At 42.9% G+C, this 20,881-nt stretch overlaps 2 protein-coding genes across 4 annotated transcripts in view; one reads left to right on the forward strand and one right to left on the reverse strand.

The window, feature by feature from the left end:
• The window catches only part of ANXA11 (annexin A11), a 56,723-nt gene extending 50,076 nt beyond the window's left edge, over positions 1–6,647 (forward strand). For both annotated transcript variants that reach the window (XM_048857222.2, XM_048857221.2), the window contains 3 exons: positions 2,834–2,892; positions 3,850–3,972; positions 5,886–6,647. In XM_048857222.2, the coding sequence (XP_048713179.1) occupies positions 2,834–2,892; positions 3,850–3,972; positions 5,886–5,945 (242 nt within the window). In that variant the 3' untranslated portion in view covers positions 5,946–6,647. The remainder of the gene's footprint in view (positions 1–2,833; positions 2,893–3,849; positions 3,973–5,885) is intronic.
• A 1,342-nt stretch (positions 6,648–7,989) lies between these two features.
• Positions 7,990–20,881, reverse strand: part of PLAC9 (placenta associated 9) — a 28,740-nt gene continuing 15,848 nt past the window's right edge. The window contains exons 2-4 of one of the 2 annotated variants that reach the window (XM_048857224.2): positions 11,660–11,760; positions 9,240–9,357; positions 7,990–8,183 (exon numbers count right to left, since the gene is read on the reverse strand). In XM_048857224.2, coding sequence (XP_048713181.2) covers positions 8,173–8,183; positions 9,240–9,357; positions 11,660–11,760 — 230 coding nt within the window. In that variant the 3' untranslated portion in view covers positions 7,990–8,172. Of the gene's footprint in view, positions 8,184–9,239; positions 9,361–11,659; positions 11,761–20,881 lie in introns of both variants that reach the window. The other variant, XM_048857223.2, reaches the window with a different exon arrangement.

The raw sequence follows: 20,881 nt of genomic DNA on the forward strand, positions 1-20,881 counted from the left end.
ACCTGCTTAATGTATTTTTCATTCCATGCATCTGATGAAGTGGGTTATAGCCCACAAAAGCTTATGCCCAAATAAATTTGTTAGTTTCTAAGGTGCCACAAGGACTCCTCGTTGTTTTTACTGATCCAGACAAACACAGCTACCCCTCTGAAACCTTTTTAGTGTGTTTGAAATTCTGGTTTTGATCAGTTTTTTTAATTGCATAAATCAGCCTTTTCCCTAGGATGATTTGTTCTTTGCACCTAGTCTACAAAAGTCTAATTGTAAATATTTGTTTCCTTTTGGTTTTGCTCTCTTTAAAGCTTTCTGGATTGTACAGATGGTAATTTACAATAATAAACTCAAAATATCTTGCAGTGCAAGTGGATTGTTTTAGCTGATTATGGTAATTGGAAAACATACATTTTAATGTTTTGTAATTCTCTGTTTTGAAGTGAATTGTGCACATCCTTGGCAGTTGTGTGTGTGTATGTGGATTGCTGTCTTCCATCTACTTTTCAATTAAAAACCAAGAAACCTACATTTTTTCCATATAAAGTGTGCATTGCTATGAAACACTCCTTTTCAGATTTGCTCCTTACGTTTTACCCTGATCTTAGTTGGTTGCTTTTCATGCTTTTGTAATTCCCTATGAACCATCGTAATGAGACAATTGTGTGGTGTGGTTACTACATAGTTTGTTTTACACTGCGTGACTGACTGTTTATTCATATCAAATATGGGATCAGTTTGTAGATTTTTTTCATTCTATTGAAATGATGGGTGGGATTTTTGTCAGTAAATTCTTTATATGCTCTTTTACCTTTCTAACAATTTATGGAAAGCCAGTTCAAGCTAGATTTCACTTAGATGGGGATGCCAAGATTTTAAAAAGTCCTTGGGAACCTGAGTGCAGTTACTAAAACAAAGAACAAATAACTTGCCTGGAAGTGAAGGGTGAGGCTTCCACTGAAGGTAGCTGCTGGACTCAAAACTAGAATCCCAATTTAGGCTCCTAAATCAGTTGAAGTCAGTGGAAGGTGCAAGATAGTTAAGTCCCAAGCAGACTGTGAAGAGCTACAAAAGGATCTCACAAAACTGGGTGACTGGGCAAAAAAATGGCAGATGAAATTTCAAAGTAATGCACGTCGGAGAACATGATCCCAACTATACATATGATGTGGTCTAAATTAGCTGTTACCACTCAAGAAGGAGATCTTGGAGTCATTGTGGATAATTCTCTGAAATCCATCCACTCAATATGCAGCGGCAGTCAAAAAAGCAAATGTTGGGAATCATCAAGAAAGGGATAGATAATAAGACTGAAAATATCATATTGCCTCTCTATAAATCCATGGTACACCCATACTTTGAATACTGTGTGCAGATGTGGTTGCCCCATCTCAAAAAAGATATATGGAATTTGAAAGGTTCAGAAAAGGGCAACAAAAATGATTAGGGGTATAGAACGGCTTCTGTATGAGGAGAGATTAATAAGACTGGGACTTTTCAGCTTGGAAAAGAGGTGACTAAGGGGGGGATATGATAGAGGTTTATAAAATCATGAGTGGTATAGAGAAAGTAAATAAGGAAATGTTATTTACTCCTTCTCATGATACAAGAACAAGGGGCCACCAAGCGAAATTAATAGGTAGCAGGTTTAAAACAAACACAAGAAAGTATTTTTTCACGCAATGCACTCTCAACCTCTGGAACTCCTTGCCAGAGGGTGTTGTGAAGGCTAGTACTACAACGGGGTTCAAAAGGGAGCTAGATAGATTAATGGAAGATAGGTCCATCAATGGCTATTAGCCAGGATGGGCAGGAATGGTGTCCCTAGCCTCTGTTTGCCAGAAGCTGGGATTGGGTGACACGGGATGGATCACTTGATGATTACCTGTCTGTTCATTCCCTTTGGGGGACCTGCCATTGGCCACTGTCAGAACACAGGATACTGGGCTTGACAGACCTTTGGTCTGACTCAGTATGACTCTTATGGGTGCTCAGCAACTTTAGAAAGTTAACCCACTGATTTTAGGCTCCTAAATGGATTTAGGAGTTAAATTTTATACTCCTACCTTTGAAAATCTTCCCCAGAGTCAACAACTGTAATTTGAACTGCTTATCAAATTTTGCTGACTATAGTTCTTTCATCTTTCAGAACTGTTAAAATACAAATTCTTTGTGGCTGTGTAGCTGCTAAACTGCCACCTGTTTCTGCATGTGCTCCAACGGCTATTAGGTTGTCTAAGTTACCTGGAATTAATGCTGTGCCATGTACTGTCCTAAATCCCTGTTGTTGGTTATTTCTCTGTCTAAAAACCCCAGACTTGGCAGCTGGAGGGAAACCAGCTGTCAAGTATTTGAAGGAAATTACTAGTATTTTTGATGATACAGCAAGAGGCTGGAAAGTTGAGAGAATGGGACACATCTGACCAGCTTCACCACTTCCTTGAACTTTTAGGACAAGAAATTGAATCCCCCTTGCAGAAAATTTGCACCAGAACTTCTCAGCATCAGGAAGACTGGCAAAGACCTAATGTTGTTCCCCTGCCTCAGTTCCATAACTAGACTCAGTCCGTTGACTGAAAGATTTACTTTTTAGCAAGGAAGTACTGAGGTTTCTCAGACACTACAACTACCGCCAGTCTGATGCAAAATTACAAACTTTGCCTTGCAAATTAAAAGTTAATTTCAGTGACTAACTCAAGTGAGCAGGAACAGGGTAGGGTGTGTGTGTGTGTGTGTGTGTAATATATAGAAGTACTTCACTGGACTTACTCTGAATCAGGTAAGTACAATGATTTTTATTTAGCTGTGAGTAGCTAACCTGTTAATACAATTTCTTTTGCAGTTAAGTGCATGAAAAATACACCAGCTTTCTTTGCAGAAAGACTCCATAAAGCCATGAAGGTAGGTCTCTCCGTGCATCATTGTATTTTTGCATAAGTGCCTTGGCACTGATAAAACATAACTTCATTAGTAATGGGTCAAATGTGTTGAGTGTTTTTGACTGAGCAAGGATTTGGTCAGTTATTGTGCGAGCACAGAATAAAGCTAATTAGGCCGTGAGGATGAAAATCATCCCAGTTACGGCTGTAAATGATGTGAAGAGCTTGGGGTGTGCTGTCTGTGTTAGGATAGGCATTACTGTACTTACTAATGTCCATATCTGGCCCTTGTTCATGTTGAAAAGCACCTTTTTTCGATAAGCTCTACATATGTTTTCATGGAATTACTCCAGGAGTGAGGTATTGCTCACCCAGGAGTAAGGCTGATGGAATCTGGCCTTCAGTAGGGGATTTATTAAAGAACTGCACATGATCATAACCTTCTGTCTATTTATGAAAGCCACAATTCAGCAAAGCACTTACGTGTGTGCTTAAGTCCCATTCAAGTCAAGACATTAAAGTTAAACTAATAACCGTTGTAATGCAAACCCCTGGCCTTCACACCTTCCTACAAATGTATTTAGCTTCTATTTCTTGTTCTTAGAGCCAGAGCATGAGTCTAAAACTGGGATTTCCTCAGAAATGCAACTCAGTGCATTTAATTACACAAATGACCAAAGCAAGGAAGGGTTAACAATAATGGGAATGTGTGGAAATGGGTGGAAATTCATCATCCTCTTTGGTTGCTCTTTGTGCAAGGAACTGAAAGTGGTAATGTCCTGTTAGCACACACTTCATTCACTAAAGCATTGTCAGCTAAATTTGCCCTTTGTTACACGGTTTCAATCCTATTGACTTTGGTGGGATTGTCCTGGCATAACATGGGGAAGGATTGGCCCCTTGGACTCTCCAATTTGCGTTGAATTGTCTAGAATTTGCAAGCTGATTGTATTCATGCACTTAACTGGTTTCTTCACAGGGAGCGGGAACAAAAGACAGGACTCTGATTCGAATTATGGTGTCGCGCAGCGAGGTTGACTTGCTGGATATACGCACTGAATACAAGCGGATGTATGGCAAATCCCTCTACGCGGACATCACAGTAAGACTTTTTTTTTTTTAATTATTTTTCTCCTACTGTTGATTCTTGTACGTACCATAAAACCCCACCCCTGACACTGAATCACTGAGTGTATGCTCCCTGCTTCTCTCTTCATGCATGGAGGGCCAAAGTGCCATGGAACAGCTGTGTGAGGAGGAGACTGGGAAGAGGCTATATGGGTGGCTTCTGTCTTGGCAGCAGTGGAATGTGGTTTTGGAGAGAGGCCAAAGGATCAGCATCTCCACAGATTCACTGGCAGCCACCTCACTTGCAGATGAGATGTGCTGGGTCCCCAGCCTGTACTGGAGTGTAACGGGCTGTAATGGCAGCCCAAGAAACTGCCTGCACAGCAACTCCGTAACCTGGCCATGGAAGATATGGAGTGGACTACTGTCCCCAACCCTTAGCAAATGCTCACTACAAGTCTGTCTTTGGGTGGAGATGCATTTGCACTATAATTACTAGTATGTAAACTAGAGCCCGAAAATTGGACATGCTGTCAGCTGGGTGGGAAAGGGCTGTGTGGTTGTGTGTAAAATCAGCTCTTTTTACCAGGCAGCAGCAATTGCTGGTGCTAATCAGTTTAAACAGAGTTTGTGGTTCAAAGATATGAACCCATGGTGATTCCGTTTATTAGACTTTGATTATTCAGGAGACTGTGGGTGTGAATTAAAAAGTAGTTATAATATATATGGCCCTATTTCTGTTTCCTTTGAAGTAAAAGTGGAAACTTCCATTGACTTAAATGCAAACAGGATCAGGTTCCTAATCCATATTCCCCTTCTTAATGCACAACAGCCCCCTCCTTCCATTGACCATGGCATAGATCTGATTATTACATTTTGAGGATTTGTCCTATTGTATTGAAGCAACTTCCAAACACAGCTGAGAACTGCTGTGACACTGTTAATCCACACAGAACAGTTCGCAGCCATGTCCAAAACCAGATTGTAGCATGGCTTTAGCTAGTACACAACATTCTTGGACAGGAAAAGTATTGCACATTGTCATTCAGAAACAGATATTTAAAATGATTGTAGCTGGCATGTCTCTGCTCCTGAGGACAGGACTCTATACGAACCATTGGTGAATTTCAGCCAGTATGGCATTTGTCATGAGATATTTGTTAGCTGCAAGATGTCTCTTGTAACTTTTTTACTTCCCTCTCTTTCATCCTACCCAACACATACATACTTTCTTTGATTTCTCACTTGGTTTGGGCCTAAATGGAAGCTTTTTTGCTTTTTCTTTTAAACCATGCCACAGAATGCAATAGATGTGTTTTAGCAGTGAGAAATCATGCTGCTAGAGTCATTAATGTGAAGTCACCCATTTCAGCCATACTGGTGTCTGGTAGAACACTATAAGGGCTTTATTCTCATTGCATGTTCCCATAACACAGCTGGATGGAAGGTCAGAGGGAAAGAAAATACGGGCCCCATTTTTCCAGTTTCCATCACATTTCCATAGTAGATTGTCATCTTTTTAAGGGGAGATGTTTTTATGCTGCTGCTGGAAAATTAGGTGAATTTGAATACCGAAGGACAAGTTGGTGTGTCCTCCATGACAGAAAACATAACACAGTACTTATGAGTCCAGGACGGTCTTCTGAAGAAATATATTCTTGAAGGGTTTTTACTAGATAAATCCTAAGGATCCTTCTGTGGACTTTTACTGTGTTTGGGATCAATTCTTTATTAGCCCTGGGATCTGGAATTCAAATGTGGAGTCTAGAATAATGAAGGCTCCTCTTTATTAAAGGCTACCCTCAGTCTATTTTTGGCCATTCTAAATGTTGGGATCCGTACAGTGCATCTTCTCTCACCTCCCTCACAAAAAACAGAAACAAAAAAGAAGTGTTACAATTAGATGGCTTTCTTTCCCTAACTTTTTCCCTTTGGATTTGTTGCTAGGGTGATACTTCAGGAGACTACCGGAAAATCCTGCTCAAGTTGTGTGGTGGAAATGACTAAGTGGAGCTTGCTGCTTTTCTGTTATTGCGTTAAAATATCAATGTTGGGTTTGGTTTCTTTTTGTTTTCCAAAAAACCAAACAGACCGTGAATTGTTTTCCTAAACCTACTATGGATGTGTAAAACTAACTCTCCATATCTTCCCCTTTCCATCCAAAAATGTATAATAAACACAAGAAAATCTAGCTATTGTAGAAACTGCTCAGGATTTTTTTAATCACTTTCTAGTTAATGAATAACAGATGATTATTTCTGCTTGCATCCTTAGCTACAATAATTTTGTTTCCTGGTTTAAAAAAAAAATATCAGCCTTGTTGTTGATTTAAAGGTGGGGGAGGATTGGGGGTTTTGTTTTGGATGCTTTTTCTATGGACATTTTATGAGTCTCTCTCTTTTTTTTTTTTTTTTCCCACATGCAAATTTTCTTGTATTTGTTGCACACAGTGGTTTTGTGTGCATGAATGGAACCACCCTCACTTTGTTTTGCATCTAATTATATTGTTTGTTAAAGAAGTTTTACTAAATACTTTTTTTAAGGAAGACCTGCTCTGCTCTTTATGCTTCACTGCAAATATCACAAGAATGTAGCATCAATATCAATTCAGCCTCTCCAGTTAATATTTTTGGATTGTGCCTTAAAAGCAATGCATAAATCTACGAGGACTGTAAAATTAAAGCCATGTATCTTTTAAACCACCGACAACAGCTTCCTTTTGTTTTTAATATCATCCTACATTTTGTGTTTTGACTCAGTTAAACCACATTACTTGGGACTTAGATGGAAACATTCTGCTGGAACTGAGTAAGGATCATCCACAAACAGAACTGTTCTAGCCAATGGCAGTGCCTTGCTAATTTTGCATAGCTATTCTGTTTTTCTTTTCTTATGCAATTTCTCGCACACTGATTAGATGTGGGTGTTTTGACTTGTTTAATCAATGCTCTGTTTTTTCTCAGTAGGCATGTACCAAATATGCAAATCTCTCTACTCTGACTCATCTCTTCTATGATTGGCTCCTGTAACGCTCTGAATTGTCAGACCTTTTGCCACAACATGAATGCCTCTTCATCTTGTCACTCCCAAAGAAGGAAAATGCCTAAATTTTCAAGAGAGTAGGAGGTGAGGGAAAGGGAAAGATTTAGAGAAAATGCAAAGCCATGTTCTCTGATCTTGTTCCTTCCACTTTTATCTACTAAAACTCAGCCAGGCGCTTGTTCCTAGGATAAATTACTTTGTTTACACTGGGAGAAGCCTAGGCCTTCCAAATTCAGGTTTGAAACAACATGTAAGCAAATACCTATTGGTGGTGTTCTGGGGAGAGGAGCCTGGCTAGGGATGGGATGGGAGGCAAATGACTTCAAACTTTTTTTTTTTTTTTAAATCTGCTTTGCCAACCGTGGTTTTACAGCTCAATTAGTCTTAACCTTTGCCTAGTCAAACCTTCCTCAGAATAGTCTGGGGAATAAATTTACCTTCACCTAATAAGCTCCTTGGCCTTCAGCCTTTAGAGTTTTAGTTGCTTCGAATGCCTCCATCTTTGGCCTTGGAATCAGTTCACCACAAAAAAGCCAAGGCAAGCAGTGTGAGGCTGTTATAATAATGTGACTGCACTTCCAGTTTGTTACCTCCTACTGTATCCAACATTCTAGCTTCAGATATGGATATGCCACTCGCATTTCAGGCAAAGGTAGGGATGTACTTGTATACCAATTCAGAACACCCCTAGTTCTGTCAGACCAGTCTAGGAGTGTGTTAAGAAAATTCTGAACGGAAATCATAATTGAATACATGTCTCCACCAGTACACACTGGTGACAAGAGCTGAATTCTTAGGTAGAAAGGAGTAACAGCCACTTCCTGGACTTTGAGATTGTGGTAGTTGAGTTTGTCAGGTGTGATCTGGCCCAGGTAATAAGGAGAAAGGATCAGGCTGAAATTTTCAAAACTGCTGATGTCAAGGGATCTTTGAAAATCTCACCTTCCAAATGCACGTTTCGTCCACTGTGGGGTCTAGATTGCTTGTAAGATAAAGCTTTACAACTATGTCTGAAAAGCAATTCTTTTTATTAAAAAGCACAAACACAAAGTAATTGACTTCTCAGTGTTCTTCATCCCTCTTCAATCTCTAGAAATCCTATAAGGCATATTAAAGCAACAAAGTGCAACTGTCTGAGACAACCATACTGTGGAATATTATTAAATTCTGTTCTCTTCCATTGTCCTGGTGCTCAGCTGGCATCTGTGGGGAGAAGGTTTGATGATATTTTTGGTGATATGAAGGTGAAATAGATACTTCACATGTGTGAGTTTTTTGACACTTTAAAGAACAAATAAGAGAGTGGCTCTGCTAAGTATGAGAGAGGCTCTACTGATTCATTGAGTCACAGAGGGGAGACCCCTGCAGTCTCTCTACAATTCTTGATAATTCAACAATTTCTTCCCTTTCCCCCACACCTCCCTAGTATATACTGTACCTTGTAAAATATAAATAACACTGTCTTCTTTCCTAATTCTACAAATCAGGTTACATCTGACTTCCATTTTATAGTCCCTCAAATGTTTTCATTTTTGGAAAAACGTGTAGCTAAGGTAGGGGAGAGCATTCAGTACTGATCAGTAACTGTGGTTAAAGGAGAGGCAGCATGGTATAACGAATAGGCACTGGACTGGGATGCAGGAGCCCTTGGTCCTAAACCCAGCTCTTGATGCTGACCTGGAGCCAGGTTTCTCAGGGGGGCTGAGGCACTGGAATGAACTTCCACACGAACCAAGGTCCATCATAAACCTTGGGCTCCATGTGCCCGTGCAAGGCACACTTCTGCAACCTACCTTCTCAAAACACCCAGCTGTGTGTACATTAAATAACCAAAAACCTCACCAAAACAAAATCCTATATTCCAAGCACAGGTTTTTTTTCCTTTGAAGAGTGAATGGGAGAGAGAACAAACTACATGTGACAAATATTAGTCACTTCACTTAATGCATGACTGGCAGGTACTCAGCTACTAAAGTGATGAGTTCTATGCAAAAGCGTGTATTGCAGTGTCACCTTGTAGAAGTCACTTCACCTCTCTGGGCATGTTGGTTTGCAGATGCTCTTCATGCATGCATGCATTTGGTGTTCAAGCTCTGCATTTCAAAAGTAAACTCAAGCTACCAAAAATGTAATCTTTCCAGTGATTTTCAAAAGACTATATGTGGGGCTACAACTTGGGGGGGAAAAATGGACACTTTGGTGTAGCACAACAAAAACTATTGCTGACCTTCCTACAAACTATCCCTAGGAGATACTGACCATCAAAAATGTCCATGAGGGGGATTCCAGGAGCAATTGGGGCACTCCATGCTGTTTCACTGATGTCCTTCAGTAACGTCTTCACTTCTGACTCAAGATACTCGACTGTTTTTTCTACCTGCTAATAAAAACAGAGGCAGGGAAGTCAGGATAGGATGGAGGGGAAAGACTACGAAGCTTGCTGGTAAAATAGGTAACTGAGGGTCAGGACGTGAGCTACAACTGTGTTTAAGTCCTGTAGTCATCTAATCAGTTGAACTGCCTGTTGGTTTAATAACTTTTGTGTCGTACTGACCTCTGGTGGCCATGAGAGATTAAACCTTCACACTTCATTAAATTTTTGTTTTTTACATGTAGCAGCTCAATAAACTGAGTTGTGTGTAATGTTGGCTTTTGGAGGACGGGTTAGAAAGGATGTGTTTGTTTGAGCCAGCAAAGCACCCAGGAAAACCCAACCAATGGAGAAGCTGGGTCAGAGGTGCCGGGGGGAGGGACTGCCTGTTAAGAACTGAGAAAAGGCAGATTAGGAGCCAGCGCATGTGCTTATTGAAAACACTTGGTGCTGAACATAAAGCTTGTATTGCAGATGCTTCCTACACTATGGCAAGACCCTAAAGGGCCCAACTTGACTAGAAATCCATTCACTGCCTTTATTTGGGTTTTAAGCATCTGCAGTAGCCCAGCCTCCTCCTTCAGCCATGAAGTCTGCAAGGAACTTGTGTTAATGTTCTCTCGCAGCTAATAATGATCTGATGTGACAGCTTTGGCTGGGCACTAGGAGCAATTAAATATCAGTGTTGTGAGCTACAATATGAACCCAGTCATAAGTTTGACACCTCAGCCAGCAGCACTGATGTGGACACACAGTCTTTTGCCATAGGCTTTGCTCCAGTCTAGCACCTGGAAATAGGTAATGGCCTTGTTAACCTTCCAGCCGTACTGCACAAGCAATCTTCGCTGCAGACTTTTTGGGAAGAATGGGGGTGGGGGTTGAGAGTGGAAACTCTCTGGGTTTGAAGTTGAATTCAAGGGGTAGGGTGGACTAGTCCTGTCCTGGGACAATCCAATATTCAAAGAAATTCTGTTTGCAGCCTATATTTTGAAGCACTAAGAAAGATTTTTATAAAGGGTGAATGAGTGAACTCTTAGTAAATAGTTAATCAGGGGTTGAACCTAGTAAGTTAATATGATCTTTAACCATGGATACAACAGGTGTGACCTGCCCTTTACAGGCCAGGAGGCGTGGGGCCAGCCCTTTTCTATTAGCAATGCCCTCCCATGCCACACCTGTGCAGGCTGTAGGATTTTTAAGAAGGTATGAAGCAAGCAGAGGTGGGCCTATTAGAAAGCGCTATAGGGGTGTGGCTAGTTCCTGTAGTGAGCCCTGGAACAAAGGAACTAGCCATAGATGGTCATATGCCCCTCAGAAGAAGGTGTTTCAGATAAGTCATTGACCAGGCCAGGTTCCAGGAAGGCAGCCCTGGGGGCCAGTGTTCCTGTAGAGGACCACGGAGCTGAGGGAGAGGAAGAAGTGGTGAGTGACTTCTTCTGTTCCAGGGGAGATGTAGGCTCTCTGTGAGGGGAAAATCCTGTGTAGCAGCGCTCTAGTAAGGAAGGAGAGAGACTTGATTTAAATCACCAGAAGCCCAGGTGGGATGGAAGCCCATTTTGGTTTCTGTTGTGCTTGGATTCCCAGGAGGGAATAGCCCAGGGAATCGGCGCTCTAGTGAAGGCTCAGAAGAACAGGGTTGAGCCTGGGAGGGATAGAAGAATTGTGTAAATTTATGTAATGTAGGACTATTGGTGAAGGTGGTGGTGATCCACTTGAAGGGCCAAGCCATGTGAATCCCTAGAAGAGATATACAAACCTGGGGTAGGAATGCTGCAGTGCCACCCTGTGCTATGAGGGGGTTCTCTGGAAGTAGGTCCCCAGTTTCAATAACGTATCTGAAACACCTTCTTTTGAGGGGCATATGACCATCTATGACCCATACTGCTCCAGTCTGTAACACGTTTGTAGTACTTAATGAAGAATTAAGTGCTATAAATGTACCCTTGATATAACACATGATGACTAAACCAACTAAACAACTGCATGGAAAGAGATGCCCCTTCTCTTTTCTCTCAGGTCCAGCCTAATCTCTATGGAAGCTCTGGTCCAGCAACCTACAGATGTACTATGGGTGAAATCCTGGCTCCTCTGAAGTCAGTGGCAAAATTCCTATTGACTTCAGTGGCACCAAGATTTTATCTCCTGCCTTTAAGCACTTAGTTCTGCTGCAGATAGGGCAAGAACACTGGCCTGGCTAAACTGAATCTGGGAAGGAAAAGTGCCCGAAAATGTGGCCTCTTGCCCCACCTTTTTGGTCAGCCTATTCGGACAAAGCTCTGGTTTGGGGCCAGGTGGCAGCAGTTCTTACCTCTTCGATCACATCTAAGCGCCTATGGATTGTGTTGTGTTCATTGCACCAATCGCTCCTTCCTGAACTTCCAGGTAGTATGCTGACAGGATCTGCGGCAGCTGTGGAAACCATTACAGTCATGTGACAGGGCTTTGCTACTGCTAACAGTTGATGACCTTTCATCAGGCAGCCCAGCTTGGAGTTCTAACGACTGAAGGGCTCTTGGGATGTTAAAGAGAATGCAATGAAACACCAACATAAGATTTTGAACCTGTGATCCTAATAACTAAGCCCCCTAAACCAGTCCCTAAGGTGTTATGTTGTGGTACACACACGGGGGTTGTTGGGATCAAGCTGTACGCTTTTTGAGACCATTGATTTTCTTCCTTGACATGTAGCCCTTGTTATATGCATATTCTGTGCTTTCTATAACATTGCTGTATCTCTACTAATGTATATCCTGATGGTCAAAGAGGTGCAGCTGTCCTTCCACATGACTCTGTACTAGCCTTTAGCTAAAGGAAAGTGGTGTACCCTGGCCTGGAAGGGCATGCCTGTTTGCTTACGCTGCTTGAAGGGATACAGCTATCTGTTTGGTGATGCCTGTTGCCATTGAACAAGTGTCTGTTGCTCTAGTTTCACAACAGGGAGGAGAAATAATCAAGACGTGTACAAATGATGTTTTGTTGACAAATGGTGTGTCTGTGGGGCTGTTTACAATGCGGTTAATCTTTGTTTATCTGCTTAGTAGTGCTGTTGATTGTTTGTTTGCATTGCTCTTCCTCCTGATTTACTCAGAGACTTGACTGAGGGCACTAATGAGCTCCTTTCACTTCATATTATCGGTCCTGCTTTGAGCAGGGGGTTGGACTAGATGATCTCCTGAGGTCCCTTCCAACCCTGATATTCTATGATATTAGTGCACTTTTCATTTTCTTGTCTGTAGCCTCTGAGAGGACCATGGGTATGGGTTAGGAGTCTGCCAGCATTCATTCATTAATGTAGCCGTCTCATGATGAATTCGCTTTAATAATTCTTTCATGTCTGTTATGCACTGCTGCATTAGGATTTTAAACAAAGGCTTACAAAACCCTATCAGTTCTTAACAAAATTCATAACTAACGGTACCTCCAAAGACACAAGCATTTCAGCTGGGAATGCTGAATGTGAAAGGATAGGATGCAGGACAGTCCTGTGGAAAAGGGTGTGAGCTAAGAGACCAGTGTTCTATTTCCGGCTCTGCCACTGATCTGCTGTGAGCAAATTAATACACCCCACACATCTTGTCTATTTTTACTTTTAAGGTCTTTGGGATGGGATTGTCTCTGTGTTTGTACAGGACCCAGAGCAATGTGCGTCTCCTTTCCTTTGGTCTCGCTTCTGTTGTTGGGTTCAGTGTGTGGGTGCTGGATGGCATTGGTAGACAGTGGTATGTGGGATGTCAGAGTAAATGATCTAGGCATCCTTTCTGGCCTTAAACAAATAATAATGAGTTAATTTTAAGAACCTCCTATTAAAAAGATAACTGACAAACACTAAAGAAATAGATCATGCCCTTTTTAATAGCAGAATGTGTCACTGTTACAAGATGCTTCTTCACTAACGCTCATGGAACTCATTGGGAGTTTTTTCTATCAATATCTATAAGTGCTGAGCCACCTTTTCCATCCCCACCTCCCACCACCCCCCGCTCTACTACAAACTGTGGAGAGGGGAAATGGGTACAAAATATACATTAGCTGATGAATATTCTATTGAATTTAAGTACAGTTATAAAGTGGCTAAGAGCCACAATTGTTGCACTAAAAGTTGTCCCTTGAACAGAATCTTAGAATTGTAGGGCTAGAAGTGACCTCAAGAGGTCAGCAAGTCCAGCCCCCTGTGCTGTGGCAGGACCAAATAAACCTAGACCATCCCTGCAAGGTGTTTGTTCAACCTGTCTTTTAAAATCCTTCAGTGATGGGGATTCCTTAACTTCCCTGGGAACCCTATTCCAGACTTTAATTACCTTCACCGTTTGAAAGTTTTTCATAATATCTAACCTAAATCTCCCTTGCGGCAGATTAAATCCATTACTTCTCTGGGTCCAGTGAAAGTAGGACAAGAACAATTGATTGTCTGTTCTCTTTATACATACCACCCTTAACGTGTTTGAAGACTTATCAGCTTCCCCCCACCCCCAGTCATCTTTTCTCAAGACTAAACATACCCAGGTTTTTAACCTTTCTGCATAGGTCATAAATCTTTTATCATTTTATTGCTCTCCTCTGGACTCTCATTAATTTGACCACGTTTCCTAAAGTGTGGTGCCCAGAATTGGACCCATTACTCCAGCTGAGGCCTCATCAGTGTGGAGTAGAGTGGGACAATTACCTCCCACATCTTCCATATGACACCCCTGTTAACCCACTGCCAAATGATGATTGGATTTTTTTTTTTTGCAGCTGCATCACATTCTTGACTCATTCCACTTGAGATCCTCTATAACCCCCAGATCTTCAGTACTACTACTGCCTAAAAGTTATTCTCTATTTCTGCAGTAGTGCATTTGATTTTTTTTCCTTCTTCCTAAGTGAAGTACTTTGCACTTGTCTTTACTGAGTTTCATCTTGTTGATTTCAGACCAATTTTCCAATTTGTCAAGATCATTTTGAATTCTAATCCTGTCCTCACAAGTGCTTGCAACCTTTCCAAGTTCAGTGTAATATGCAGATTTTATAAGCATACTCACCACTTTGTCCAAGTCATTAATGAAAATATTGAATAATACCACACTCAGGCCTGAACCCAGGCAAGACTCCACTAGATCCTCTCTCCCAAGTTGACAGTGAATCATTGATAACTATGCTGTGAGTACAGTCTTTCAACTAGCTGTGCACCCATCTTATAGGAATTTCATCTCGACCCAATTTCCCTTGTTTGCTTATAAAAATGTTATGTGGGCCTGTGTCAAAAACCCTTACTAGAATCCAGTTATATCACATTTACTGTGTCCCTGTTCCCTCCCCCCGCCTCCCACCCCGCTTTATTCACTAGACTGGAGTGTCGCAGATAAAAGAAGATATTTTCTGAAGCTAGATTATTTTTTTTCTAATCTACAATGTGATTTGATCTTTATTTTAAAATGGGTTAGTCAATGCTTAAATAAATACCATTTCCAATCTTCTCTTTGAAGGTAGATTTTGATTTGTTTCAGTGAATTCACCAATAGGTGGCGCTGCTGGGACTGAATCCTACTACAGCAATATGCCAATTTAACTCTCAGCAAGGACTGCTGGAATTTGGCTTGTACATAGCTACTCAGTATTCTGCAAATGGATACAGAACACTACAGTCATCAATATTTTGTTGCTACTATTGATCTGGAAACATGTTTATGCTATCTTAACTACAAGTAAAAAGGAAGTCTGGCTATAAGAACTGACTGCATAGATCAGTTATGAAACAGTAATTTGTCATGACAGTTATGCAAGACTATCATAATGGGGTAAGCTCCATTCTACTGAGAGAGGCTAATAAAATCTCTCTCCCGCTCCAATATTTACAGATTTAAGACTGATCTGATTCAGCAGCATGCTGAGTTGCAGCCTTTCCTGTCTAGAAGACCTAGGTCAAGGAGAATTGCATGTGTACCTTGCCTGCTGCTATTCTTTTCAGAAGTTACATGTATGATTCTCAGATATGCAGTGTTCTCATTAGCAAAGTTGATTTATTAACAGAGCATAGCGGCAGGTCAGATGTGAAGGAAACAGTTTCTAATTCAGCTTGTTAAGAACTTCCCCAGGTTTAACCACAATGGGTAAATGCTGTAAAAGTAAAATGTGTGGTATTCATGAAAATGGAAAGGAACATTGACATCTATAACCTCTGATGCATACTGAATGCTCTTGTTCTGAGCTTAGTACAGCAAATACAGGAAGGTAACCCCGTGTAAAAATCCCACAATGGAATATTATTCTCTTCAGTGTTGAGTGCTGCGATAACCTAATGGTAGGTGGCTGGATCAGGAGGATATTGGAAGGTTTGAGTAGGGACCCAGCATCCAGTGTGTACATTTGTTAAAGTACCCTTTGGTCAGCTTTAAGTGCCAGATTCATTTAAGTTTGCTCGCTTTATGGAAACAGAATGCAAGGAAGTTAGTGTTTAGCCAATGCTGCCTCCTCATTATGATCCTTATAACGTTCATGTAGGTTATAGAAAACACAGGGCTCTATTGGCATGAATGGACACTGCTGGACACTTGTGCTGCTGGACACTGACTGTGATATTGGGGTTCTCTCTGCTTCTCTAATTCTTCCAACAGTCTGCAGTGCCTGGAACCACAAGATTTCCTTACATCTTGGCCCCGACTTAGGCCTTGCCTACGCTACAGGGAAAAGTCGATCTAAGATACGCAATTTGAGCGATGTGAATAGTGTAACTAAAGTCGACATAGCTTAGATCTACTTACGGTGGGGTCCACACTATGCTATGTCAACGGGAGACGCTCTCCCATTGACTCCCCTTACTCTTTTTGATCCGGTGGAGTACAGGAGTCGATGGGAGAGCGATCCGTGGTCGCTTTAGCGGGTCTTCACTAGACTCAATGCATCAACTGCCACACGTTGATCCCCAGGTAAGTGTAGATAAGCTCTTGGCAGCCATGGAGAATACTGCTGACTACGATGTGGCAAAATGGGAGTTAGAAGCAGGGATGGTACAATTAGGCCTTCTTCAAAGAACCAGCTTTTGTCTTTACTTTGCCTTGTCTATCCGGGTGTGTCATAAATATAAAGGGAAGGGTAAACCCCTTTGAAATCCCTCCTGGCCAGGGGAAAGCTCCTCTCACCTGTAAAGGGTTAAGAAGCTAAAGGTAACCTTGCTGGCACCTGACCAAAATGACCAATGAGGAGACAAGATACTTTCAAAAGCTGGGAGGAGGGAGACAAACAAAGGGTTTGTGTCTGTCTGTGTGCTGCTCTTGCCAGAGACAGAACAGGAATGGAGTCTTAGAACTTTTAGTAAGTAATCTAGCTAGGTATGTGTTAGATTATGATTCCTTTAAATGGCTGAGAAAAGCATTGTGCTGAATAGAATAACTATTTCTGTCTGTGCATCTTTTTTGTAACTTAAGCTTTTGCCTAGAGGGGTTCTCTATGTTTTTGAATCTAATTACCCTGTAAGATATCTACCATCCTGATTTTACAGGGGGGATTTCTTTATTTCTATTTACTTCTATTTTTTATTAAAAGTCTTCTTGTAAAAAACTGACTGCTTTTTCATTGTTCTTAGATCCAAGGGTTTGGGTCTGTGGTCACCTATGCAAATTGGTGAGGCTTTTTATCCAACATTTCCCAGGAAAGGGGGGGTGCAAGTGTTGGGAGGATTGTTCATTGTTCTTAAGATCCAAGGGTCTGGGTCTGTAGTCACCTAGGCAAATTGGTGAGGCTTTTTACCAAACCTTGTCCAGGAAGTGGGGTGCAAGGTTTTGGGAAGTATTTTGGGGGGACAGACGCGTCCAAACAGCTCTTCCCCAGTAACCAGTAATTGTTTGGTGGTGGTAGCGGCCATTCCAAGGATAACGGGTGTAATATTTTGTACCTTGGGGAAGTTTTGACCTAAGCTGGTAAAGATAAGCTTAGGAGGTTTTTTCATGCAGGTCCCCACATCTGTACCCTAGAGTTCAGAGTGGGGGAGGAACCTTGACATGGTGGCACAGCGGTGGGATTAACCTGAAATCATCTGAGATCCAGTTGAGATTTTTTGAACTAGAAATACAGATTTTAAAAAGGAAATTTTTTTTTCTTTGGAAAGAAAGTCCAGAAAGCAGCTTTGAAACTGAAAGCAGCTTGGTTTCTCTCTGCTTTGTGGCCAAGCAGAGACAAAAGGGGATTATCTTGTGAATTGCAGGTTTTTTTGCCTGGAGGCAGGGTACTTAACTCCTGCAGGGAAATTCACAGTCTTCCAACCCATTGTTTGTTTTTTTTTCTTTTCTTCCTAAAAAGTAAATAGGGGGTGTGTGTTCTACCCATTTGCTTTTTCTTTGGGCTGGGTAAGCAGGTTTCCAAGTAGTTGGAGGTTTTTTGCTTTAATTTGGGCCCAGAGCAGAGACAAGGGAATTGTCTTTTTCTGTAGGCTGACAATCACTATCAGAGAATAGGTATTCTATTGCAGCACAGCAAAATTTTACAGCCAAGTTTTGTTTGTTTATTTCTAAACCTCAGGTGTAAAGTTAGTTAAAAACAGAGAGGTTAGAATGACCAAATCCTCAGCTCAACTACAGCTGGAATTAGCCAAATTTCAGGCTGAGGAAAGACAAAGGGAACATGAAAGACAGATAGAACTCATGCGGCTGGAGAAGGAGGTACAGGAGGCTGCCCACAAGAGGGAAATGGAGGCAAGGAAGCATGTGGAGGAGGAGAAGGAAAAAGAGAGGAAGCATGTGGAGGAGGAGAAGGAAAAAGAGAGGAAGCATGTGGAGGAGGTGGAGAGGATAAAGGCCCAGCAGAATATACCAACAAACCCTAGCAATCCTTCTCCAGGTACCACTTCCCATCCCAGAAAGTTCCCCACCTACAAGGCAGGTGATGATACTGAGGCCTTCTTAGAAAACTTCGAAAGGGCCTGCCTTGGGTACAACATCTCTACTGACCAATACATGGTAGAGCTGAGGCCGCAGCTCAGTGGACCCTTAGCTGAGGTGGCGGCTGAAATGCCTAAAGAACACATGAACAAGTATGAACTGTTTAAATCCAAGGCGAGAGTCAGAATGGGGATAACACCCGAGCAGTCTCGTCGGAGGTTCAGAGCCCTAAGGTGGAAACCAGACATGTCATTTACCCGACATGCCTACCACATTGTGAAACATTGGGATGCCTGGATATCAGGAGCAAGTGTTGAATCTCCAGTAAATTTGCCCTTCCTAATGCAAATGGAACAATTCTTAGAGGGTGTTCCTGAGGAAATAGAAAGATACATCCTAGACGGGAAGCCCAAAACTGTAATCGAGGCAGGAGAGATTGGAGCCAGATGGGTGGAGGTGGCAGAGAAGAAGAAAACTGGTCGCAGTTGGAGTGGAGACCAGAAGGGACCACCCCAGACCACACCCTATTACCGGGGGCCGCCCAAAGCCCCACCTACCTCCCAAAGAACCCTCCAGACCCGTTATCGTCCCACCACCCCGTTCTCCAGCAACCCTCCTCGCCCCAGTGACCCGTCAGCTGGACGATGTTTTAAGTGTAACGAGCTGGGGCATGTAAAGGCCAACTGCCCCAAGAACCCCAACAGATTACAGTTCATTGCACCGGAATCACACCAGAGGTCCACAGGCCCAGATACCTCCCAGATACCCTTGGAGCGGAGGGAAGCTGTGAGTGTGGGCGGGAAGAAGGTCACCGCGTGGAGGGACACCGGAGCACAAGTGTCAGCTATCCATGCTTCCTTAGTGGACCCCAATTTAATCAACCCAGAGATCCAAGTGACGATTCAACCCTTCAAGTCCAACTCTTTCAATTTGCCTACAGCCAAGTTGCCTGTCCAGTACAAGGGCTGGTCAGGAATGTGGACTTTTGCAGTCTATGATGATTATCCCATCCCCATGCTGTTGGGGGAAGACTTGGCCAATCATGTGAAACAGGCCAAGAGGGTGGGAACGGTCACCCGCAGCCAGGCTAAACAAGCCGTGAGGCCTAGCTCTGTTCCGGAAACTTCTATCAGGACCCAGTCAGAGGTGATGGACCTGGACCCCAGGCCAATGTCTGCAACAGCAGTAGTGGATCCAGTCCCAGAGACCCAGACGGAACCAGTCCCAGAACCGGAACCAGCCGAACAACCAACACCAGACCCCGTGTCAGCACTGAATCCAGTACTTGCAACCTCAACACCAGAGGGCCCCACCGAACCTGAACTGGCAGCAGCCGATAACCCGACCCAAGAGGCTCAGCCGGAGCCTGAATCCCAACATAGTGCACCAGCGGAGAGCGGTTCACAGTCACCAGAAACAGCTCCATCCCCTATATCGCTTCCAGAGGGACCAAGCCTAAGTCCACAATCCCATGAGGAACTGATGTCTCCAGCATCAAGGGAACAGTTCCAGACCGAACAGGAAGCAGATGAAAGCCTCCAGAGAGCTTGGACGGCGGCACGGAGCAACCCACCGCCTCTCAGCTCTTCTAATCGATCCAGAGAATTAAAGGTTTGTCAGTTTACAGCCCAGGGAGGAGACGACGCTGAGTGGCCTGAAGGTGTTTACTACGAAGGGAAATGTGCTGGTGGTGTGGAAGAGGTGAACCTCTCCATGACCCTTGGGCGTATGCAGCGACAGCAGATCCAGGAGCTGTGCACTAGCTACGCGCCAACGTTCTCAGCCACCCCAGGACTGACTGAACGGGCATACCACTCCATTGACACAGGTAATGCTCACCCAATTAGGGTCCAACCTTACCGGGTGTCTCCTCAAGCTAAAACTGCTATAGAACGGGAGATCCAGGATATGTTACAGATGGGGGTAATCCGCCCCTCTGAAAGTGCATGGGCATCTCCAGTGGTTCTAGTTCCCAAACCAGATGGGGAAATACGTTTTTGCGTGGACTACCGTAAGCTAAATGCTGTAACTCGCCCAGACAACTATCCAATGCCACGCACAGATGAACTATTAGAGAAACTGGGACGGGCCCAGTTCATCTCTACCTTGGACTTAACCAAGGGGTACTGGCAGGTACCGCTAGATGAATCTGCCAAGGAAAGGTCAGCCTTCATCACACATCTCGGGCTGTATGAATTTAATGTACTCCCTTTCGGGCTGCGAAATGCACCCGCCACTTTCCAAAGACTTGTAGATGGTCTCCTAGCGGGATTAGGAGAATATGCAGTCGCCTACCTTGACGACGTGGCCATATTTTCGGATTCCTGGGCAGACCACCTGGAACATCTACAAAAAGTCCTTGAGCGCATAAGGGAGGCAGGACTAACTGTTAAGGCTAAGAAGTGTCAAATAGGCCTAAACAGAGTGACTTACCTTGGACACCAGGTGGGTCAAGGAACTATCAGCCCCCTACAGGCCAAAGTGGATGCTATCCAAAAGTGGCCTGTCCCAAAGTCAAAGAAACAGGTTCAATCCTTCTTAGGCTTGGCCGGTTATTACAGACGCTTTGTACCGCACTACAGCCAAATCGCTGCCCCGCTGACAGACCTAACCAAAAAGAAACAGCCAAATGCTGTTCAGTGGACCGGAAAGTGTCAGAAGGCCTTTAACAAGCTTAA

The sequence above is a fragment of the Caretta caretta genome, chromosome 7 (genome assembly GCF_965140235.1).
Source record: "Caretta caretta isolate rCarCar2 chromosome 7, rCarCar1.hap1, whole genome shotgun sequence".
In the NCBI taxonomy this organism is placed as follows: domain Eukaryota; kingdom Metazoa; phylum Chordata; order Testudines; family Cheloniidae; genus Caretta; species Caretta caretta.